General features: G+C 39.7%; 2 protein-coding genes across 4 annotated transcripts; both read left to right on the top strand.

The window, feature by feature from the left end:
• Positions 1–1,097: 1,097 nt before the first annotated feature.
• psmd8 (proteasome 26S subunit, non-ATPase 8) lies at positions 1,098–4,876 on the top strand. Its single transcript, XM_048169037.1, has 7 exons — positions 1,098–1,256; positions 1,756–1,828; positions 1,929–2,031; positions 2,955–3,120; positions 3,207–3,307; positions 3,400–3,511; positions 4,064–4,876. Exons 1-7 carry the CDS (start codon positions 1,146–1,148, stop codon positions 4,199–4,201), a joined length of 804 nt encoding a protein of 267 aa, XP_048024994.1. The 5' UTR covers positions 1,098–1,145; the 3' UTR covers positions 4,202–4,876.
• Positions 4,877–7,979: 3,103 nt separating this feature from the next.
• spred3 (sprouty related EVH1 domain containing 3) lies at positions 7,980–19,035 on the top strand. 3 transcript variants are annotated; one of them, XM_048167816.1, is made up of 7 exons: positions 7,980–8,229; positions 8,360–8,722; positions 11,403–11,568; positions 11,709–11,877; positions 12,131–12,192; positions 12,659–12,820; positions 16,446–19,035. In XM_048167816.1, exons 2-7 carry the CDS (start codon positions 8,613–8,615, stop codon positions 17,412–17,414), a joined length of 1,638 nt encoding a protein of 545 aa, XP_048023773.1. In that variant the 5' UTR covers positions 7,980–8,229; positions 8,360–8,612; the 3' UTR covers positions 17,415–19,035. The 3 variants fall into 3 exon arrangements, with proteins under 3 accessions (XP_048023773.1, XP_048023774.1, XP_048023775.1); XM_048167817.1 differs by lacking the exon at positions 7,980–8,229 and having other exon boundaries at positions 8,564–8,926; XM_048167818.1 differs by lacking the exons at positions 7,980–8,229; positions 8,360–8,722 and having other exon boundaries at positions 11,451–11,576; positions 12,649–12,820.
• The last annotated feature ends 389 nt before the right edge of the window (positions 19,036–19,424 follow it).

Genomic DNA, 19,424 nt, shown 5'->3' with positions numbered 1-19,424 from the left:
AACATAGCATAATCAGATGCAGCTTTATTTTTAGTAACAGTAATACAGAATTTTCTCCATCATACAATATGTTTTAAAATGAATTGCATGTCATTTATCATCACAAGACATCCTGCATTTAATATGATATTCTAAAATCGATCTATCTTACTGCAGTGTGAAACAGTGTCTCACAGCAGCCGCCGAGCGAACTCACAGAGTAATGTTATAACATCATTTTCAACGCACTCAAATGTATCTAATATGATAAACAGAGCTGTGTTACCTCATACTCATGACCGGAAAAGCGGAAGCAGAGCCGGCGACTGTGTCATAATAAAAGTCCCGCTGCTTGTGGCGTATGTTGCGCAACCGCTCCAGCTCCTCGTTCAGCTCCCACAACACTCGATCCTGCTCTGCTTCATACTACAGTAACGTTAATAATCACATCCATGAACATGATTTTTTCCCGAGTCCTATCCCGATTCTTTTTCACTGTCCGTTGAGGTGGAGATCACATGTCCCAAGATTCTGCGCTCAAACTTGGCGTCATCAAACTACGCCTTTGTTTTGAATAGGCTTCTAGCGACATCTAGCGGACAAAATTATTACAAATTGTGCCTTTAATAGACAATTATAACATAAAATCGTTAAAAATTCTAACATTTTAGATTACACTGCTTTTTAATCAGGTATGTTCTAATTATATCACAGAACTAGCTAACGCAGTGTCCTGATAGTACTCAGTACTTATTTGAGTAATTACAATGTAACAACGGCACTGTAAATAGCCTCCTTTTTTTTACTAAGTACACAGCAGTTAGAATCAGTTCTGTTCACATAAATAAAATAAGAATTGAGTAGTAAATAAATTACATTACGAGAATTAATTAAGCAAGGCCTATGTCATGTTTTCAGAAAATTTGAAACAGGCACTTGGTGTAGACCTCAATATAACTGTATAACTTAATAGTTAAGGACATAATATTTCAAAAGGAAAAATGATATATTTCAGTAACCAAACTGCAGTGGTATCACCCAATATCACACCCCCTAAAATGCCACTTATCCGCGTTTCCTGGTTTCCATGGTAGCACCAACATTCTTTACGACAGCGTACTGCCGTATTCTGACTGGCCGGTGTCGTACGTTTTTGCAGAATCACCATGGCGTCTGTGTTGAAAGAGACTGCGGGGTTGTATGAAACGTTGAAAACCGAGTGGAATAAAAAGAGTCCAAATCTTAACAAATGCGGTGAGATCCTGAGCAAGTTAAAGGTACGCTCGATGATATGTAACAGTAACATTACTCTTAAATTGCAGAAATGAGCTGTGGTTGTGGTGTGATGAGCAGTTAGCGCTAGTGCTGCTATCTAGAACTATGCAGTCCGGTTGATTCCCGTTTACCAACGAACACATTATGTGTTTTAGTTTATTTATGTCATAAATTATAGGTGAAATTTTTTGTGAGTTGTGTGGCTTTGGGTTTGTTCGTCGCCAAAGTAGCAAGTTAGCTAGCAGACAGCGGATTCATACAGTAGTGACACAAAACGAGTGTGTGTGAACTGACTATTCATTTATATGAAGTGTTTTTTTTTCTTTCACAAATTACAGTTGCAAACCTTTTTATTTAAGTCCTTCGCTCATGAATTTAACCTTTTCGATTGTCATTGTTTCTATATTCTATAGTAATATATATATAATTTTTTTTTTTTTTTTTTTTTTTTGTTAAGCTGTCATGTAGACTTTACATTTAATTTTTTTTTTTTTTTTGTAGATATCCCTGTTGGAACTGAACTTTTTACCAACTACTGGGACCAAACTAACCAAACAGCAGCTTATTCTTGCCAGTGAGTATCTATGAAGGTTTGACAGCAGTTGAATCAGTTGTTTTTAGCTGAAATTAGGTGCTTTAATTATTTATTATTAATATTGTTATTTTTTTCATAGGAGATGTTTTGGAGATTGGAGCACTATGGAGCATCCTGAAGAAAGACATCCCTTCCTTTGAACGCTACATGGCTCAGCTTAAGTGTTATTACTTTGATTACAAGTAATGACATTTTGTGGTCTTAAATCTAATTGCTATTATCACTTATTATTTATTTAAAGGGTTCACCCAAAAATGAAAATTCTGTCATGAATCACTTACCCTCATGTCGTTCCAAACCCATTAGACTTATGTTCATCTTCGGAACACAAATTAAGATATTTTTGATGAAATCTGAGAGATTTCTGTCCCTCCATAGACAGCTACACAACTGATACTTCAAAAAGTTAATAAAGAAATTGTAAAACTAATCCATATGAATTGAGCAGTTAGGTCCAAATTTTCTGAAGAGGCACGATCGCTTTATATGATTATTAACAGATTGAATTTAGCCTTTTGTTCACATATAAACGTTGATTAGTGAACATCAACAAAAGCCCAACAGAATTTGCTTGACGCGCAAGAACAAACCTCTTGTGGAAGCACATGAGCGTTTCTCGACCGTAAAGCAAACATGCTTGAGCTTCCTTTTACCACAACTGATGTGTGAGCTGATTAATGTTTATATGTGAATAAAAGCTTAAGTTAAATCTATTCATCATATAAAGTGATTTAGTCTCTTCAGAAAATTTGGACTAAACCACTCAATTCATATGGATTTGTTTTACGATCTCTTTATGAACTTTTTGAAGCGTCAATGTGTCAGTTGCGTAGCTGTCTATTAAAGGACAAAAAGCTCTTGGATTTCATCAAAAAGATCATCATTTGTGTTCTGAAGATGAACTAAAGTCTTAAGGGTTTGGAACAACATGAGGGTGAGTAATTAATGACACAATTTTCATTTTTGGGTGAAGGGTTAGGGATCTGTATTTCTTTCAAGAATAGATTGGGATTCTGAACATAGTTTCGGCACCATTCACCCTGAATTGTTTTGCTGGCTTTTTGTTTGCTTCTGTTACACTTTCCTCTCTTCTTAAACGTCACAGGGATGAGTTGCCCGAGTCGGCCTACAGGCACCAGTTACTGGGTCTCAACTTGCTCTTCCTGCTCTCTCAGAACAGAGTGTCTGAGTTCCACACAGAGCTGGAAAGATTGAGCGCAAAAGACATCCAGACCAATGTCTACATCAGACACCCAGTTTCATTAGAGCAGGTGTGGGACACTTTTTACTCATTACTATATTGAATGCATTCGACGATGTCTGCTTTGTTTCCTACCTTTTTGCTGCTTCCTTACAGTATCTGATGGAGGGCAGTTACAACAAGGTCTTCCTTGCCAAAGGAAACATCCCTGCTGAGAGCTACACCTTCTTCATTGACATTCTTCTTGATACCATTAGGTAGGTTTATTCATAGTCTTAATTGTCATGTTTTGGATCGTTTGGTCTTTATTGATTTATGATAATTTAAATATTTTGTGTTTTGTTTTTAGAGATGAGATTGCAGGTTGTATAGAGAAAGCATATGAACAGATTCAATTCAATGAGGCCACACGGGTGCTTTTCTTTTCCTCTCCAAAAAAGATGACAGAATATGCGAAGAAAGTAAGTGTTCAATGTGTTTGTCAAATACGATCATGAATTTTGTGCTGTCGGAGGATTAATTATCATTCAAATACGCCTATTGTATTTGTGTTGTCACTTTTTTTTGCTTGGAATTGTATATAATATAATAAACATGATAAAATAGACCCATATTTACTCTAATGCTGTGAAAATTATTAATATTTAACATTCAATAATTATTTGTAATATAATATAATACATTAAAACCGCAAACCCTTATTTTGTGTGAAGGAAAACCTATCTTTGTGTACTTTATAACAGTTTGTTTTATATTCTTTATTCTTTACTCCCTGGCAGATTATGACTCCCCTATCACGCATTTGATGGCATTTCTTTAAGCGTGTCACTTTTTTTGGGGGCAAAATATGAAATTTAACTGCACAGTTCTTGCGGTTCTCTCCAATAATTGCGATTAGATCAAATAGCCATGGTCAGATGATTAATCAATAATCGCACACACTATTGTTTAATCTCAATGTTATTTAATGAGAAGATATTTATATGTTCATGGTTTGGTTTTTTGCTCTGCAGAGAGGATGGACCCAGAGTCCTGATGGATACTACTCATTTAGTACCCAGCACCAAAAGACAGAGGAAGTGAATATCCCCTCCACAGAACTGGCCCAACAAGTCATCGAGTATGCAAGGCAGCTGGAAATGATTGTGTAGTGTGAATCTAGCATCATTTAGACACATGTATACATAAAGGTTCACATTTGTTTATCCAAATAAAACCATTGTACAGTGGCCATATATCTGTACTCAGTTCAGAGACCGGATGACACAGCCACAAATAATGGCTCTCAGAGGATGAGACCAGAACTTGACCTACACTTTATCAATATCTACCTGTATCAGGGTCTCTCTGTGTGATTGTCTGTTGGGTGTGTCATCTGTTTTCAGGAACCCTCTTACATTTATGATCTAATGACTGGGGTCTCAAAAGGTTTTTTTTTTTTTTTTTTTTGGAAATAAACATTCAGTCTCTCTTATTTTGAATATTCACATGTTGTTCCTCTCAGAAAGGTTTGATGGTTTTTATCAAGAGTGTGTTTGTGAAGAAAAGTGGGTCTGGCTGGCATGCTTGAGAAGGATGTTGTCAGCAGCAGCTAAACTTCAGTGCTTATTCATTGTTGCCCTAGTAGTGTTCATTGAATTATTATACTCTTTTGCCCTTGCCTTGTATCCTAGCAACAACGTGATGATTGCGGTTAAAAGTTTGCAGATGTTTTTTAATTGGTAATGCCAATCCCGCCCCTAAATTATCACGAGGCATTGACAATTCTGATAAATAAAATGTTTGTTTTTTTGTGACTCTTTTATAAAAAGACGTATGAAACACTGTATGAGTATGTTATCATTTATATTGTGCTAGTTAGATGCAGAAACTACTGTGGAAAACTATTTGTCTCAAATGTGAAAAAGTTTATTCTGAGGTAAGTAGGTCTGTCCTCTAAATCAAAAATATATTGTTTGAACACTCACAGAAGGAAGTCACCATTTGTAATGGATGTTGAAGGGTGTAGTTTGGTTTATGTTCAAGCTAGACAAGCAACATTAAGATGCACATTTACACACATGTTGAGGCCGGTCAGCATTCAGACGTTGTTTGCAGTACATGTATGCCGGGGCTTTTTGGGATGTACTTGCGTTTCATTCTCTGATTTCACAGTTTCATTCTGTTTTTGTCTTGGGCTTGGCACATGCTCAGGGTGTGTTTTTTCTTGGCCTTTTTTAAGACTATGGTGAAGCATAGTTGAGTATTATGATTGGCTCAGTCATTAGGTGGTTCTCAAGATGAATGGTCCGTGGATTCGTAGTGGTATCAAGCTTGAGTATCACCATACAATGCACAACCCCCATTGACTTTTCCAATAGGAATCATCACTGCCGTGCAGGGTTGATCTTTATTTGGGAAGCTCCTTTTGAGGATTCTTTGGTAACACTTTACAATAAGGTTCATTAGTTAACATGAACTAATAATTAACTGCACTTATACATCATTTATTAATCTTTGTTAATGTTAATTTCAACATTTACTAATACATTATTAAAATCTTGTTAACATTAGTTAATGCACTGTGCACTAACATGAGCAAACAATGAACTGTATTTTCATTATCTAAATACGAAAATGAGTAAATGCAGTAACAAATGTATTGCTCATGGTTAGTTCATGTTAGTTAATACATTAACTAATGTTTGAACCTTATTGTTAAAGTGTTAATGATTCTTTTAACAATAAGTATAAGCCTTGTTTTATTCAATTCTGTAAAAGAAAACCAAGAGAAGTTTAGTTTTAAAAAAAAAAATGTCCTTGTTATATATTAAACCAGACTCTTAAAAGTAAAGGTTCTTTATTGCCATTGATGGTTCCATGAAGAACCTTTAACATCAATGGAACCTTTCCATTCCACAAAAGGTTCTTTATAGTAAAAAATAATTCTTTAGATTTTTAAAAGGTTCTTTGGGGAACCCAAAATGGTTCGTATATGGCTTCACTGTGAAAACCATTTTTGGAACGTTTATTTATGCAAAACAAAAACAAAAAATGAATTCCACTTTTAAGATCTTTGGATTTTTTTTTTTTTTTTTTTTTTTTGCATTGTCATGTTAGTTGAGAAAACTGAGTACACCTGTATCAAAATTCATTTAAACTGTGCATTTTGCATTGCATTTCAAGACAATACAATAGACAGAGAGAATACTTACATGGAGTCAATTTGAGGAAAGTCCATTTTTACTTACTTTATTACTTCCTTGTGTGCCCTTATTTTCACCCTCGTTTGCTGAGGTGTGTCGCATGTTTTCTTGCACTTCAGCAGGTTGTCTTTTAAGTGGAGCTGGTACCTAAGCTGGTGTCTTTTTGGTTGTAGACACAATTTCCCTCGGCTCTTCAGGTACAATGTGTGCTGTCTAATAAAAGATCTGCCCTTGTTAGCACAGACTTTAACCTTTCCTCTCTTGGATCCTGTTGAGGGCCCTTCCTCTCTGTAAGGTTTTAATTTAACAGCATGTTATTGTGAATGCAGCAGCCAACATGTTGGAAAGACAGCAGTCGACATGTTGGCCTGGGCAACTCCTACTGTTCATGATACTGTGCAGATTTAAGTATTTTAGAGGAGAATGGGGTCAGCTGTCACATGGGCTATGTACCAGAAACTAAGGTTTTGAGTCAGAAGTCATTCTTCATAGTTTTGAACTATGAGTTTGAAACCTAGATGAATCAGACTTTTACATTTGTCTTTGGGACTGGAAGAATTACCACATTACCGTATTATCTTTACTGGTGTAAACTAAATTCTAAACCTATTCTAAAGGTATATATCAAGCTGAAAGTGTGTTAAACACTCTAAAAAATGCTGGGTTAAATATGGACAAACCCAAGGATTGGGTTGTTTTCACCCAGCCATTTTTTTCAACCAATTTCGGATTTATTTTTTTAGCCAGCAATATAGTAATATAGTAAAAGGCATGTTTTTGCTCACCCCCAAATAGGGGCAAATTTGTGGGGTATTTTAAGCTGAAACTTGACCAGACCAGAGACTTATATTACATCTTGTGAAAGAAGTCATAATAGGTGCCCTTTAACCCAACCTGCTGGGTTTGTCCATATTTAACCCAGCTTGGGTTGTTTTTAACCCAGCATTTTTTTACAGTGAATATATTGATTATCCCTGTGATTTTTGTCCAACAGAAAGAAATAATAAAAAATAACCTATTGTCCATCGTTTTAGTATTTATGTAAACAGATTTATATGTAAAATTGTATTAGATGGAAAACAGATATTATATTCAAGATGAATAATTTTGATATTGATAAATTTGATATTGTATCATTCCAATAAAAATAAGCATAATTTTATTTTTCTTGTACAACTTTTATTATTTTGTGGAAAATATATATATATATATATATATATATATATATATATATATATATATATATATATATATAAGCCTAATGGTCAGTGTCCAAGCCAAATTTCAAAGATTTTTTTTTTCTTTTTTCTAGGAAACTAAGGACTACAGCCCCTTTTTGGAGAACATTGTCAATAAAAAAGCAAAGAAAAACTAATATTGTTCGACTTTTTGATATTTTCTTTATATTTTAATATTTTCGAATTGGCATTTTTGTGTAAATGTGTATATTTTTGCATACGTTGACGTTTCAATTAATTCAAAACAGAACAACTGTTACAGAATATCGAAAATATGACTAATTTAACAAGAAAGATCAATATTTGTCAATATGACAGTATATCGTTTCATTTGAACGATGAAACAAAAACATCCAATCTAAAAATTATAAAAATTAACTTGACTATTGAACATTCATCACATCATTTTCTGTTGTTCTTCAGCGACAGTTTTAACGGTCACATATTTGAATTAAACCGCGCAATTAAATTCGCGCGCAAACATTCATTGTACAACTGATTATTTTTGACAATGTATTATAATATAGCAAACACGTATTATTTAAGCTCTACAGTGCTGTAACTTCATGTACTCTATCCAAATAGTTGAAAGGGAGTGAGACGGACTGTTTATTTGAGTAATAAAGGCTCGACGCTGGCGTGGCTGTTTATCAATGGTGGGCTATCAGTGAACATGAATGGGGAGTTGGAGATGAATGGAGACTAGCTGCTGTGAATTCTGTCATGGCGTATAGAGCTGTATGGGAGCTGTCCAAGGTACTGAGGCATTATCCATCGCGGATCTACACTATATTAACTGAGTTTGTGCACTAATCACTATGTTAATGTAGAGTATTGATTGTTTTGCTATTTCTCTTTCTAACACTAATAGTCACTTTCTTTTCAGATTTGACATTGGAGGTGGCTGCTCGTGCACATGGCCATTTATAGAGCCATATATCGCTCCCAAATGGACCGATGCAGCTCCCACTCGGGGACACTGTGTCCATCCACGAGTGTGTTTAATATGAGTGTGTGAGAACTGCTGTAGACAGGTAGAGAGAGAGAGAGAGAGAGAGAGAGAAAGAGGGAGGTAGTGATTGAGAGAGAGAGAGAGAGAGAGAGAAGGGAGGGAGGGAGCGAGAGAGAGAGGGAGGACGATGATGATGATGCTGCCGGTGGAAAATGGCTGCTGCATCCTCGAGCCCATCCGAAACCATATGAAGGTGGACAGAGAAAGACAAGAAAATGAGAGCAGCGAGCACAAGGAGTGAGTGAAAGAGAGACTGTGTGCGTGCGTATATGTGAGCGAGAGTGTGAGAACGCGCGCGCGCGTGTGTGTGTGTGTGTGTATGAGTGTGAGAACGCGCGCGCGCGCGAGTGTGTGTGTTCGGTAAGAAGGGGAATAAAAAAGACGAGAGACCGGGGGGCAGCCAGCTCGAAGCGGCGGGCAACACCGAGCCATGGAGGGCGAGTAAGTCCATGCATTTTTATTTGACCAGAACAGACTGATTGATTTGCAGCACCTCTAATGGACTGTAAGATGCTCACGCGAGACCATCTGATGTTAGATGCTCATAAACACTATTACGCAGCTACACTGTACACCATATTCTCCATATACATCCAACATTTGATGAATAACGCCAATGAATGGGCCTTATCTGAAGTGCACTGTATATAAAACGCCTTCAATGCCGCGTGAAAGACGAATAGGGTGCAGTAAGAGGCGGCTTTTTGTCTCGAGGATGATGTGTGGAGGCTCCACGTATAACCACCAAATACATCCATGAATTATAAAACGTGTCGTTAAAAAATCGACGAAATATGGCGAGTTTTCTGGCGTCGGGAACACATTGGCGGGATGGAGGCGCAGAGGGATGCTTTTATCAACGCGTCTCGAGTTTCATTATGATTTTTAAAGCCAAACTTTATGAATGAAATGTGATTTTTCTCTCACCCCCCTCCTCCTCTTCATGTCTCCCCCTCCCCCCCAGCGCTTCTCTTCTTCTTCTTCTTCTTCTTGTCCATATCCTCCTTTCACCCACTCATCTGCCCATTGAATTTAGCATATATGTAGTTTTATTCATTCATAAAACAGCGGGATGAACGAATGAGTGCGCGTGAACGCGTGTTGATATGGTGGTGCAATGGTTTATAATAACTGATAGCGTTTAAAATAATACAAATGGGGCTCTGAATCAAAATGGATGTGATTTCATAGCGTTTATTGTAATGGAGCTTGTCGGACTGAAAACCCGGGCCTTTATGGCGAATGGGCGCGTTCATTGATACATCTCAGGGAGGAATATAACTCTTCATCTCCCACCCTCTCCCTCATCATCTCCACACATTTCATTCCCCTCAGGCCATTCATTTATTTACGATCTCTTTCTTTGTGCTACTCCCCTCATATTAACATATGGAGCCATTATGTTCCTTGTTGTTTTATATTGGTTTCGTTGTAAACGCAGAATGGCTATATTAAGGACTTTTCTACAGAAATGAGCGATGGCTGTAAACGCTTGTTCCGTGTGCGCGCTGAAAGTGTGATTAGATTTTCCTCGCCCACGTGACCGTCCATTAAAAAAAATCGCGCTGTTTCCTCTCATCGTTATAATCGTGCCTCACTGTTTTTATATTCTAGACTGAATCTATATCACAAAGCACACACGATGTTGTGATTTAAGAATATTCATCCCATTTAACACAATAAACCAGTCATCGCCATCACACCACACCATTTTGTCTCAAGAAATCAATCAAAATTCACCTGTATCCCTTTGTCTATAGTCCTTAGTAGCCTACATAATATTAAAGGATGTTTTTTTTTTTTTTAATACCACGCATAAAATGCCATTTTACCTGATGGATATCCTTAAAATGGGTGTCTTCTTGACAAATCATCACACCTGTTTCTGTCAGAAAAACTAGTCGGGGGGGAGCGGCCCGCCCTTTTTTAGCCAATCAGAAACGAACTCGGCCTTAGCAAGTGACATATCTTTGGGGCGGGAGAAGGGGCGTGTCTAATTAGTTACTAAATCTGGCGGATGTTGTCAAAAGGGGTAAATTCAATTACAGCACCCTAAAATTGACCCTATTTACTGCACTTTTAATGTATGCTATAGCTCTTATTGTGGAGCACTCATAAGGACACATTAATTCAAATGTATTTGTAATATTTTATAACTTGCTCCACCTCTGAAATGACTTTTCATTTGGAACAACATCATCATGGCGTGGGCAGGGAAAGGAGCCAAACATGTTTCATCCACTCCCCTCTAGTCATGTGTCTGCTGCTAGCTGTGACCGTCACACAAACCATATTGTAGTCAAACAATTGCAAGGTGCATTTCACTCGCAAAACCCTGTTTTCTAGCCCCTAAACTAACCTGGCTTGAATCTTGAATCTTTACACGTTGAAAAAAAGAGGAAGATTGTGGATGTGTTCAAGGCATTTCACTAGTCAATTCATTAGTGCATGTTGTTTCTAATAATAAAATGTTTGTCTTTGTAATCTTCAAAATGTAGTAACTTGCTCATTGTCTGAAACAGCCTTTCTTTCGATGATGTCCAATCACGTTAACGTCTGCTTTTCATGATCCAATAATCTTCAAATGGATACAGTCCTTGCTTTTTTTCCTCACTGAATATTCTGTTTCACTTGGAAACATGTCAAGAAAGATTACAGACGCAAAATGGGTTATGAGCATCATAATTTTAGTGGATATTTCTGGCCAATAATGTTACTTCCTTTACACTTCTTCACACTGTGTCTCTGTAACGCAGTGTCATTTACCTTTATTTTGAGGGTGTTTTGATGTTTTATACTGATGGTTGTATTTTCTTCTTTAATGGCCTTTGTCTCAAAGTCTGTGTTTGTGCGTGTGGGTGTGTGGGTGTTTGTGCTCAGCTGGCTAGTGCACTCACTTCTTTTACTTCCCTAACAGTGTGCGTGTCCGAGCGGTGGTGATGACACGTGACGATTCTAGTGGTGGCTGGGTGCCCCTTGGAGGTGGCGGCCTCAGTCACGTGATCATTTGTAAGGGGCGGAGCTCTGAAGGTCGTGGGCGGAGAGAGTACGTCATACGCGGAGAACGGCTACGCGATCGAGCAGTGAGTGTGTGCGTGTGTGTTCATGCCTGTCTTTGAGTGCACTGATGTTCCCTCAGCCTGACAGTCCCGGTAGTTGTGGTAATTTAGTAGGAGCCGTCACGAGTGGCCCGCAAGTGACCCGCCTCTCTTTCTTCATGTAGCCTGTGCTGGAATGCGCCATTCAAAAGGGTCTGGTCTACAACAAGGTGAACCCCATCTTCCATCACTGGCGTGTGGAGGAGAGGAAGTTTGGTCTGACCTTCCAGAGTCCAGCTGACGCCATCTCCTTCGAGAAGGGGCTTCAAAGTGTCCTTGATAAGCTGGACAGAGGTACAGAGCAGCAAAAGATAGTGAACAGGAAGCTGGAGCGAAAGAAATGAATGTAGTTTATATTGAGTATGTGTCAGTCAGTTTTAATGCCTAATAACCCTGTTGTTATGGCCACTAAACGTACCAGTACAGAGATGACGACGATGCCATGAAAGGATATTGCTAATGTCTAACGTGAGCTAGATGATCTCATTTTCTTTCTTGAAATGTATTCATGATCATTTTTTTTCTCGTTTTTAACATTTTACTGCAGGATCTGACTCGCCATCCTCCTCGACTCCTGAAGAGGGCGACACTGAGGATGATGGTCAAGCAGTGAGTGTTTTTATCACATCAAAGTGCTTCAGAGTATCTGGTTCATCTTTGCGTCTATGTGAGATTTACTTTGTGCCTAGATCCCTGTAAAGTCATCATAGGCACTGAATTCAGTGAAATCAAAATTGACCCTATTTATTTTCTTAATATATGTTCCTGGACTTATTATGCACGATTTATCATCGGTGCATGTTATAACAAAGAAAATTGTCTTTGTAATCATCAAAATGTAATAAATTGCTGTACCGTTTCTTATCTAAAATCTTGCCAATAATCTCCTTTTGCTCCGCCCAGTTTTACATACAGTCAAAGCAGAATGATTGAATGATTCATTCATAAAAAAAGACAATCCAAACTCCACCAGTCATCTCTACACCTCTACACCATATTCCTCCATCTTGTGTACATCCTTTTGGCTTTAGCATTTGGTGGTTCTGCATGTTTGATGACTTGCAGTCTGTCTCAGTCTCATACAGGGAGTGAGTCGTCGTCCAACAGCAGAAAAGAGATGCTGCCCAAACCCATTACCATTGTGACCAGTGAGTCCTCCTCCACCTGTTTTGTGCGCTCCACAGAGGAGTTTGCGTATGGGACAGGTCACGCTGTCACGACACAGACCCCGGCCCAGGTAAAGGATTCACAACTTGATTACAGTTGATTCCAGATCTTTTCATGTGACAACACTGAAGAAATGACACTTTGCTACAATGTAAAGTAGTGAGTGTACAGCTTGTATAACAGTATAAATTTGCTGTCCCCTCAAAATAACTCAACACACAGCCATTAATGTCTAAACCGCTGGCCACAAAAGTGAGTACACCCCTAAGAGAAAATGTCCAAATTGGGCCCAAAGTGTCAATATTTTGTGTGGCCATCATTATTTTCCACCACTGCCTTAACCCTCTTGGGCATGGAGTTCACCAGAGCTTCACAGGCTGTCACTGGACTCCTCTTCCACTCCTCCATGACGACATCACGGAGCTGGTGAATGTTAGAGACCTTGCGCTCCTCCATCTTCCGTTTGAGGATGCCCCACAGATGATCAATAGGGTTTAGGTCTGGAGACATGCTTGACCAGTCCATCACCTTTACCCTCAGCTTCTTTAGCAAGGCAGCGGTCATCTTGGAGGTGTGTTTGGGGTCGTTATCATGTTGGAATACTGCCCTGCGGCCCAGTCTCCGAAGGGAGGGGATCATGCTCTGCTCATTCATGGTTCTCTCAATGAACTGTAGCCCCCCAGTGCCGGCAACACTCATGCAGCCCCAGACCATGACATTCCCACCACCATGCTTGACCGTAGGCAAGACACACTTGTCTTTGTACTCCTCACCTGGTTGCCACCACACATGCTTGACACCATCTGAACCAAATAAGTTTATCTTAGTCTCATCAGACCACAGGACATGGTTCCAGTAATCCATGTCCTTAGTCTGCTTGTCTTCAGCAAACTGTTTGCGGGCTTTCTTGTGCATCATCTTTAGAAGAGGCTTCTTTCTGGGATGACAGCCATGCAGACCAATTTGATGCAGTGTGCGGCATCTGAGCACTGACAGGCTGACCCCCCACCCATTCAACCTCTGCAGCAATGCTGGCAGCACTCATACGTCATTTTCCCAAACACAACCTCTGATTATGACGCTGAGCATGTGCATTCAACTTCTTTGGTCGACCATGGTGAGGCCTGTTCTGAGTGGAACCTGTCCTGTTAAACCGCTTTATGGTCTTGGCCACCGTGCTGCAGCTCAGTTTCAGGGTCTTGGCAATCTTCTTATAGCCTACGCCATCTTTATGTAGAGCAACAATTCTTTTTTTTTAGACCCTCAGAGGGTTCTTTGCCATGAGGTGCCATGTTGAACTTCCAGTGACCAGTATGAGAGAGTGAGAGCGATAACACCAAATGTAACACACCTGCTCCCCATTCACACCTGAGGCCTTGTAACACTAACGAGTCACATGACACCGGGGAGAGAAAATGGCTAACTGGGCCCAATTTGGACATTTTCACTTAGAGGTGTACTCACTTTTGTGGCCAGCAGTTTAGACATTAATGGCTGTGTGTTGAGTTATTTTGAGGGGACAGAAAATTTACACTGTTATACAAGCTGTACACTCACTACATTGTAGCAAAGTGTCATTTCTTCATTGTTGTCACATGAAAAGATATAATAAAATATTTACCAAAATGTGAGGGGTGTACTCAATTCTGTGAGTATATTATATTATTAAACAGTGGTTTACCGAACAAACTGTGTCTATCTGTCTTTAAATTCATTCAGTTATAATTAAAATTTTCTTAAGGATAAAAAAAATCTCTGCTAATGCTGTAAACTATATACAGGAGGAAGCCCTTATTTGCACATTACTATAATATTAAAGGTTACAATTAACAACAGAGCTCAAACTATTAAATTCAGCTGCTATTTATTTGTAGATATAATCATCAATACTCAAATAATAATAAAAAAAAAATGTAAAAATGTAAATTTTACATAAGACAGTTTTTGCATTAACTTCTATATCTAATTATAAAATTACGTTTCTCCAATTCGTTTTTTCCAATTTTACACATTGGCTGTTATAACTTGTTTTCATGACGGATTTATTTGAACATATATTAAATAATTAAGACATCACTAAGTAAAATATAATTAATATATAGGCTAATACAGTGCATATATTTAGCGAAAGAGTTCATTTCTCTCGTGAACTAACAAGCTGTGGACACTGAATGGCATTTCTGAGGTAAATGTATTACTACGTGACATTGTTTACAAGCTTTTATTGACGTCTTTCCGCAGTTGAAACACTGATTCAGTGATGACACGAGATATAGTTGTACTGTATCTTTCAACATACCTTCATATGTTCATTCATGTTCATTTTTTAACTAGTAGTGAAGAGGAAGAGATGATCGCGTTCATTCACGCTCCGCGCTGTCGCTGGAACTGAGGCGTCTGTTATGCCACATCAAAAAGCGTCAAAACGGCATTTTTTGTTTGAATTTCATGATAAAATCGACAGAATATGAAAGATGATACGTTGTTTCTTATCGAATGTAACAGAGCACAGAGCTTATTGCGATTATTGGTGGTTAATGCTTGTTAAAAGTGGTTAGGCTACAATGCATTACCGCACGCGCCCCCTTCTGGATTGGAGTGTGAATCGCCTGTGACTGACTGAACTGTTTTCGTCGTCTAACTGTATGAACCGAACCGTACGGTGAATCTCAACCTTTTTTGAGTAATGGACCCCCGTCATATTTAGAACCGTCCTCAAGGACCCCAGAATAATATTGGCTCATTGGTATCATTAATGTCTTTGTGACGACCAAATGCAATCAAGTATAATTTACTACTACGTTAGTTGACTTGTCCAATATTCAGTTATATCGTCAGTTATATTATATATATATTATTTACTTCTTTTATGGGAACATGTCAAATGTCAAAATACACAAATATTCATATTCAGATACGACCAGGACCCCCTGGCATTATGTCAAGGACCAAACACTGCGTCACACCCCTAGTTTCCACCAAAAATCGAGTTTAAACACACACGCCAAGTTCTTAGAAATGTACTTTTTGTATTCATGTCGATTTCCTGGGTTTAAAAAAAACTTTATACAATTTTCGAAAAAAGGTGTAGATTTAATGACTCTAGAAATGTCATGGGGTGCAACCGTCAATATAAAGTAATAACATTTTAATACATGTAAATGCTCTCATCATAATAATTCTTTACAAAAATGCTTTAAAATATGTTTTCATTTAAATATATATTTTATATTTTTTTAAGATAAAATGTTTTTTGTTTTATTTTTACAAATATCATGAATTAATAATTCATAAGTAGTATGTTTGTAGGAAGTCACACCACATGAAATATTACAATTTGTTTTACTTTTCAAAACAGTTTTACTTTTCTTTTTTCTCTTTTTTTCTTTTTTTTGTATGTTGGTTGCACCACATTATATTTTGGTCACACCACATGACTTTGTTTGTATGACAAAATCAGTGAGGCATAAATAAGATACCAGGACAGTTGTATCACCCCTACATTTTTTGACTATAATATCAAAATTTAATTCTGAAATGAAAAACTTGTTCATCAGCGAACTGGTGTATTTGAGTCACTGTATGAATGAACAGCATTTTTATTCTATTTTTGAATAAATGAATAGATCCATACAAAAAAAAAAGTACCTTCCTCTGCAGCGTAACATTCAGTCCTCACTCTTCTCTCACCGCAGATCCACACCCGACCTGCCCAGCACCAGCTCACCCAAGTTACAGCCGTGTTGAACCCTCCGGCACCCCCTCCGCCACCTCCGGCTCCCCCGACTCCCCCCACGGCGCCCCCTCCCGCCTCTCCCCTCTCTCCACTCTCGCCCACCATCTCCCTGCTGGAGGAAGGGGACCTCCGCAGCCTGGACCCCTGCAAGGACCTGTGGGGTACGCGTGGCTACGAGGACTACCGGCGCGCCGGTGCTACACGGACCAAGGTGGGCGGGCTGACGGGGGGCGTGGTGGTGAGCGGCGCCCAGGACAAGTCAGAGCTTTGCGTGGTGCGCTTCGAGAAAGAACTGGCCGGCGTGGGCACCACAGGCTGTGAGGTCACCGTCATGCTGGACACCAAAGGCTCTCAGTGCAACTCTTCGCCCACCTGCATGCCCAACGCCGTGCCGGGGGTGCCGTCGGCCAGCGGCTCCCCGCAGGAGACGGGCAAAGGCTCGCCCTCTCCCTGCTGCATCCACACCTCGCTCGCCACGCCCCGCTCTCGGACTCGCAAGCGAGGGGGCGGCGGAGGGGAAGCCATCTCCCCCGACGACGACAGCTCCTGCCCACAGGGCTCCTCCTCCTGCTCGTCGCGCTGCGTGTACTGCCGCTCCGTCTTCAGCGCCTCCGAGAACGGACGGGGCCGCTGCCGGGACGCTCCGGACCCGGCGCTACACTGCCTGCGCCAGTGGACGTGCGTGTGGTGTGCGGAGAGCCTGCTCTACCACTGCATGTCGGACTCCGAGGGTGAGTTCTGGGAGCCGTGCTCGTGCGAGGACTCGATGGGCGGCCGGCCGCACCCGCTGTGCTGCGCCCGCTGGATGGCGCTACTGGCGCTGTCTCTTTTCGTGCCCTGCATGTGCTGCTACCTGCCCCTGCACGCATGCCTGCGCTGTGGGGAGAGATGCGGCTGCTGCGGAGGAAAGCACAAGGCCGTGCGATGAGGCCTGACCGGGGGGAGGGCGCGTGGGCGGGGCTTATTGTGACGGGGACGGGAGCACAAAGATGACGAACGGTCGTGGAGCCAGATCTCCTACATAAACCTTCACGATAATATCCCCTCGCCCCCACCAAGGCCGTCTGCTGCATTCCGCTCTTTCTATTCTCTGCTCGGACCCTTCACGCTCGTACCGGCGGTGGGTGCATGGGTTCGGGGAGATCGCTCTCTGATTTGCTGGTCGTTGGGGTCAGGGGTCGTCTCCGGGAGGTGGGGAGTGAATGGGGATCAGTGACGTGTAAACAATTGTTAGTTTTCTTTTCTCTTGGGTTCTGTTTTTTTTTTTTTTTTTTTAATTTAGGGAGAAAATATGAGATGAAAAAATGTTTATAGCTAATGTTACAGACCTTTTTTTTTTGAGTATCTTATTTTACTTGAACTACTGAAAGATATTTTTTTGCAATTGATTTAACGAATACACTCCCCTTGTACCTCTAAGTTACTGAGTTTTACCTCAATGTCCAGAGGAGAGTAAGGCAGATAGAGAAAGAGACTTATTTTGGGGACTGTGTGCTGTGGTGAGGTTTTGTATATGGTCTTTGCGGTAGGTTTTTCACGCACGTTCGGCCAGAACTTATTTGTGAAGGAGAACATTTTGATGTTGTACCAATTTTAGTTGTTCGAGAACAGGGAACGTGAACGGTCTGATCGAGGGCAGTTTCACCAAAACCACCACTTTCACCACATAAGGACACATACATGCTCATTCTTCTGTTAAGAGTATAGCTGTGTTTAACTTGCCAACAACTGAGAATGTTGCCTATATTTAAAGGATAGACCAAAAAAAGTGGAGAGATAATCTAGACCTGAATCTGCCGAACATTTGCACAGCAAATGTAAACCGAGGCCTTGAAACGTAGTTGTACATGCCACCAAAAATACAGTGCAAATTAGTTATAAGTCAGAAGGAGAGAATAAAAGAGACTGTTGTGTGTGACACAACACTTTAACTTGATCTGCTAGTATGGCAACAAGAGAAGTACTCAATCATTAACTATAATGGGTTATACTGCACCTCACGTGTCTTAACCAGAGCAACGAAGCGACAGGACATTTTGTCTGTGGAGTTGTGCCGGTTAGCCCCGCCCACAGTAGAATGCCATTGGTCCAAAAACATCAAATGTGTTCTGATTGGATGTGATTGTTTTACAGTGTATTTTCATTTTCACTGTGGACTTGACACTGAAAACTTGTTGCCTGGTTAAAGCACGTTGTCATAGTGAAAAATATACAGAATTTAGACCAATCAGTTCAAACACTGACTGGCATAACAGTTTGGACCTCAAAGTGTTAAGAAACATTGCTTTAAATTATCTCAAAGCTGCTATTTCAACTCCCCTAAACTTGTCTTACCTCGCTGCTAGTCTTGAGGAGTGATTCAGACACAGTTTTGGACGATGCCTAAATTATAATATCAGTGATGGAGAAGAACTAATGTCCAAGTTACGAAGGAGTCAGTGTTGTATTAACTGCTCATTAGAGTCACTTTAAAAGAAAAGATTTTTTTTTTTTTTTTTTTTAAAGCAGAATGAACCATTCGGACTCATTTCAGTCCATTTTCAAAGACGTGAAACATTCTCTTGCACTCACACTCACTCACTCACTCACTCACTCACTCACTCACTCTTTACAGGCAGAATAGTAGAGAAACACAAAAAGACCCAAAAATAGCACTGGAAAAAGAGAACTTTGAGAGATGAGACCACCCTTGAGGGCCCTAGTCATACATCCTATTAATAAATGTGCCTTTTAATTTATTTAACCAATAACCTATAATTTCTAAGTAACGATGTACCTAAATACTCATTTTCTTTTTCGGGTTGTTTATTTCTGCCAATGTGCATATTTTAATATGTATGTGTCTATTAGTTTGAAAAGTAATCAATGGAAAATATTACCTGTTTATATATTTATTGAGATATTTATTCTAATTCTTTATTTATTTTTGGAGACGGGT

The sequence above is a fragment of the Megalobrama amblycephala genome, linkage group LG19, assembly GCF_018812025.1.
Source record: "Megalobrama amblycephala isolate DHTTF-2021 linkage group LG19, ASM1881202v1, whole genome shotgun sequence".
Lineage (NCBI taxonomy): Eukaryota > Metazoa > Chordata > Actinopteri > Cypriniformes > Xenocyprididae > Megalobrama > Megalobrama amblycephala.
Note: the sequence above shows the minus strand (reverse complement) of the source record. Positions and strands in the feature narration are given on the sequence as shown.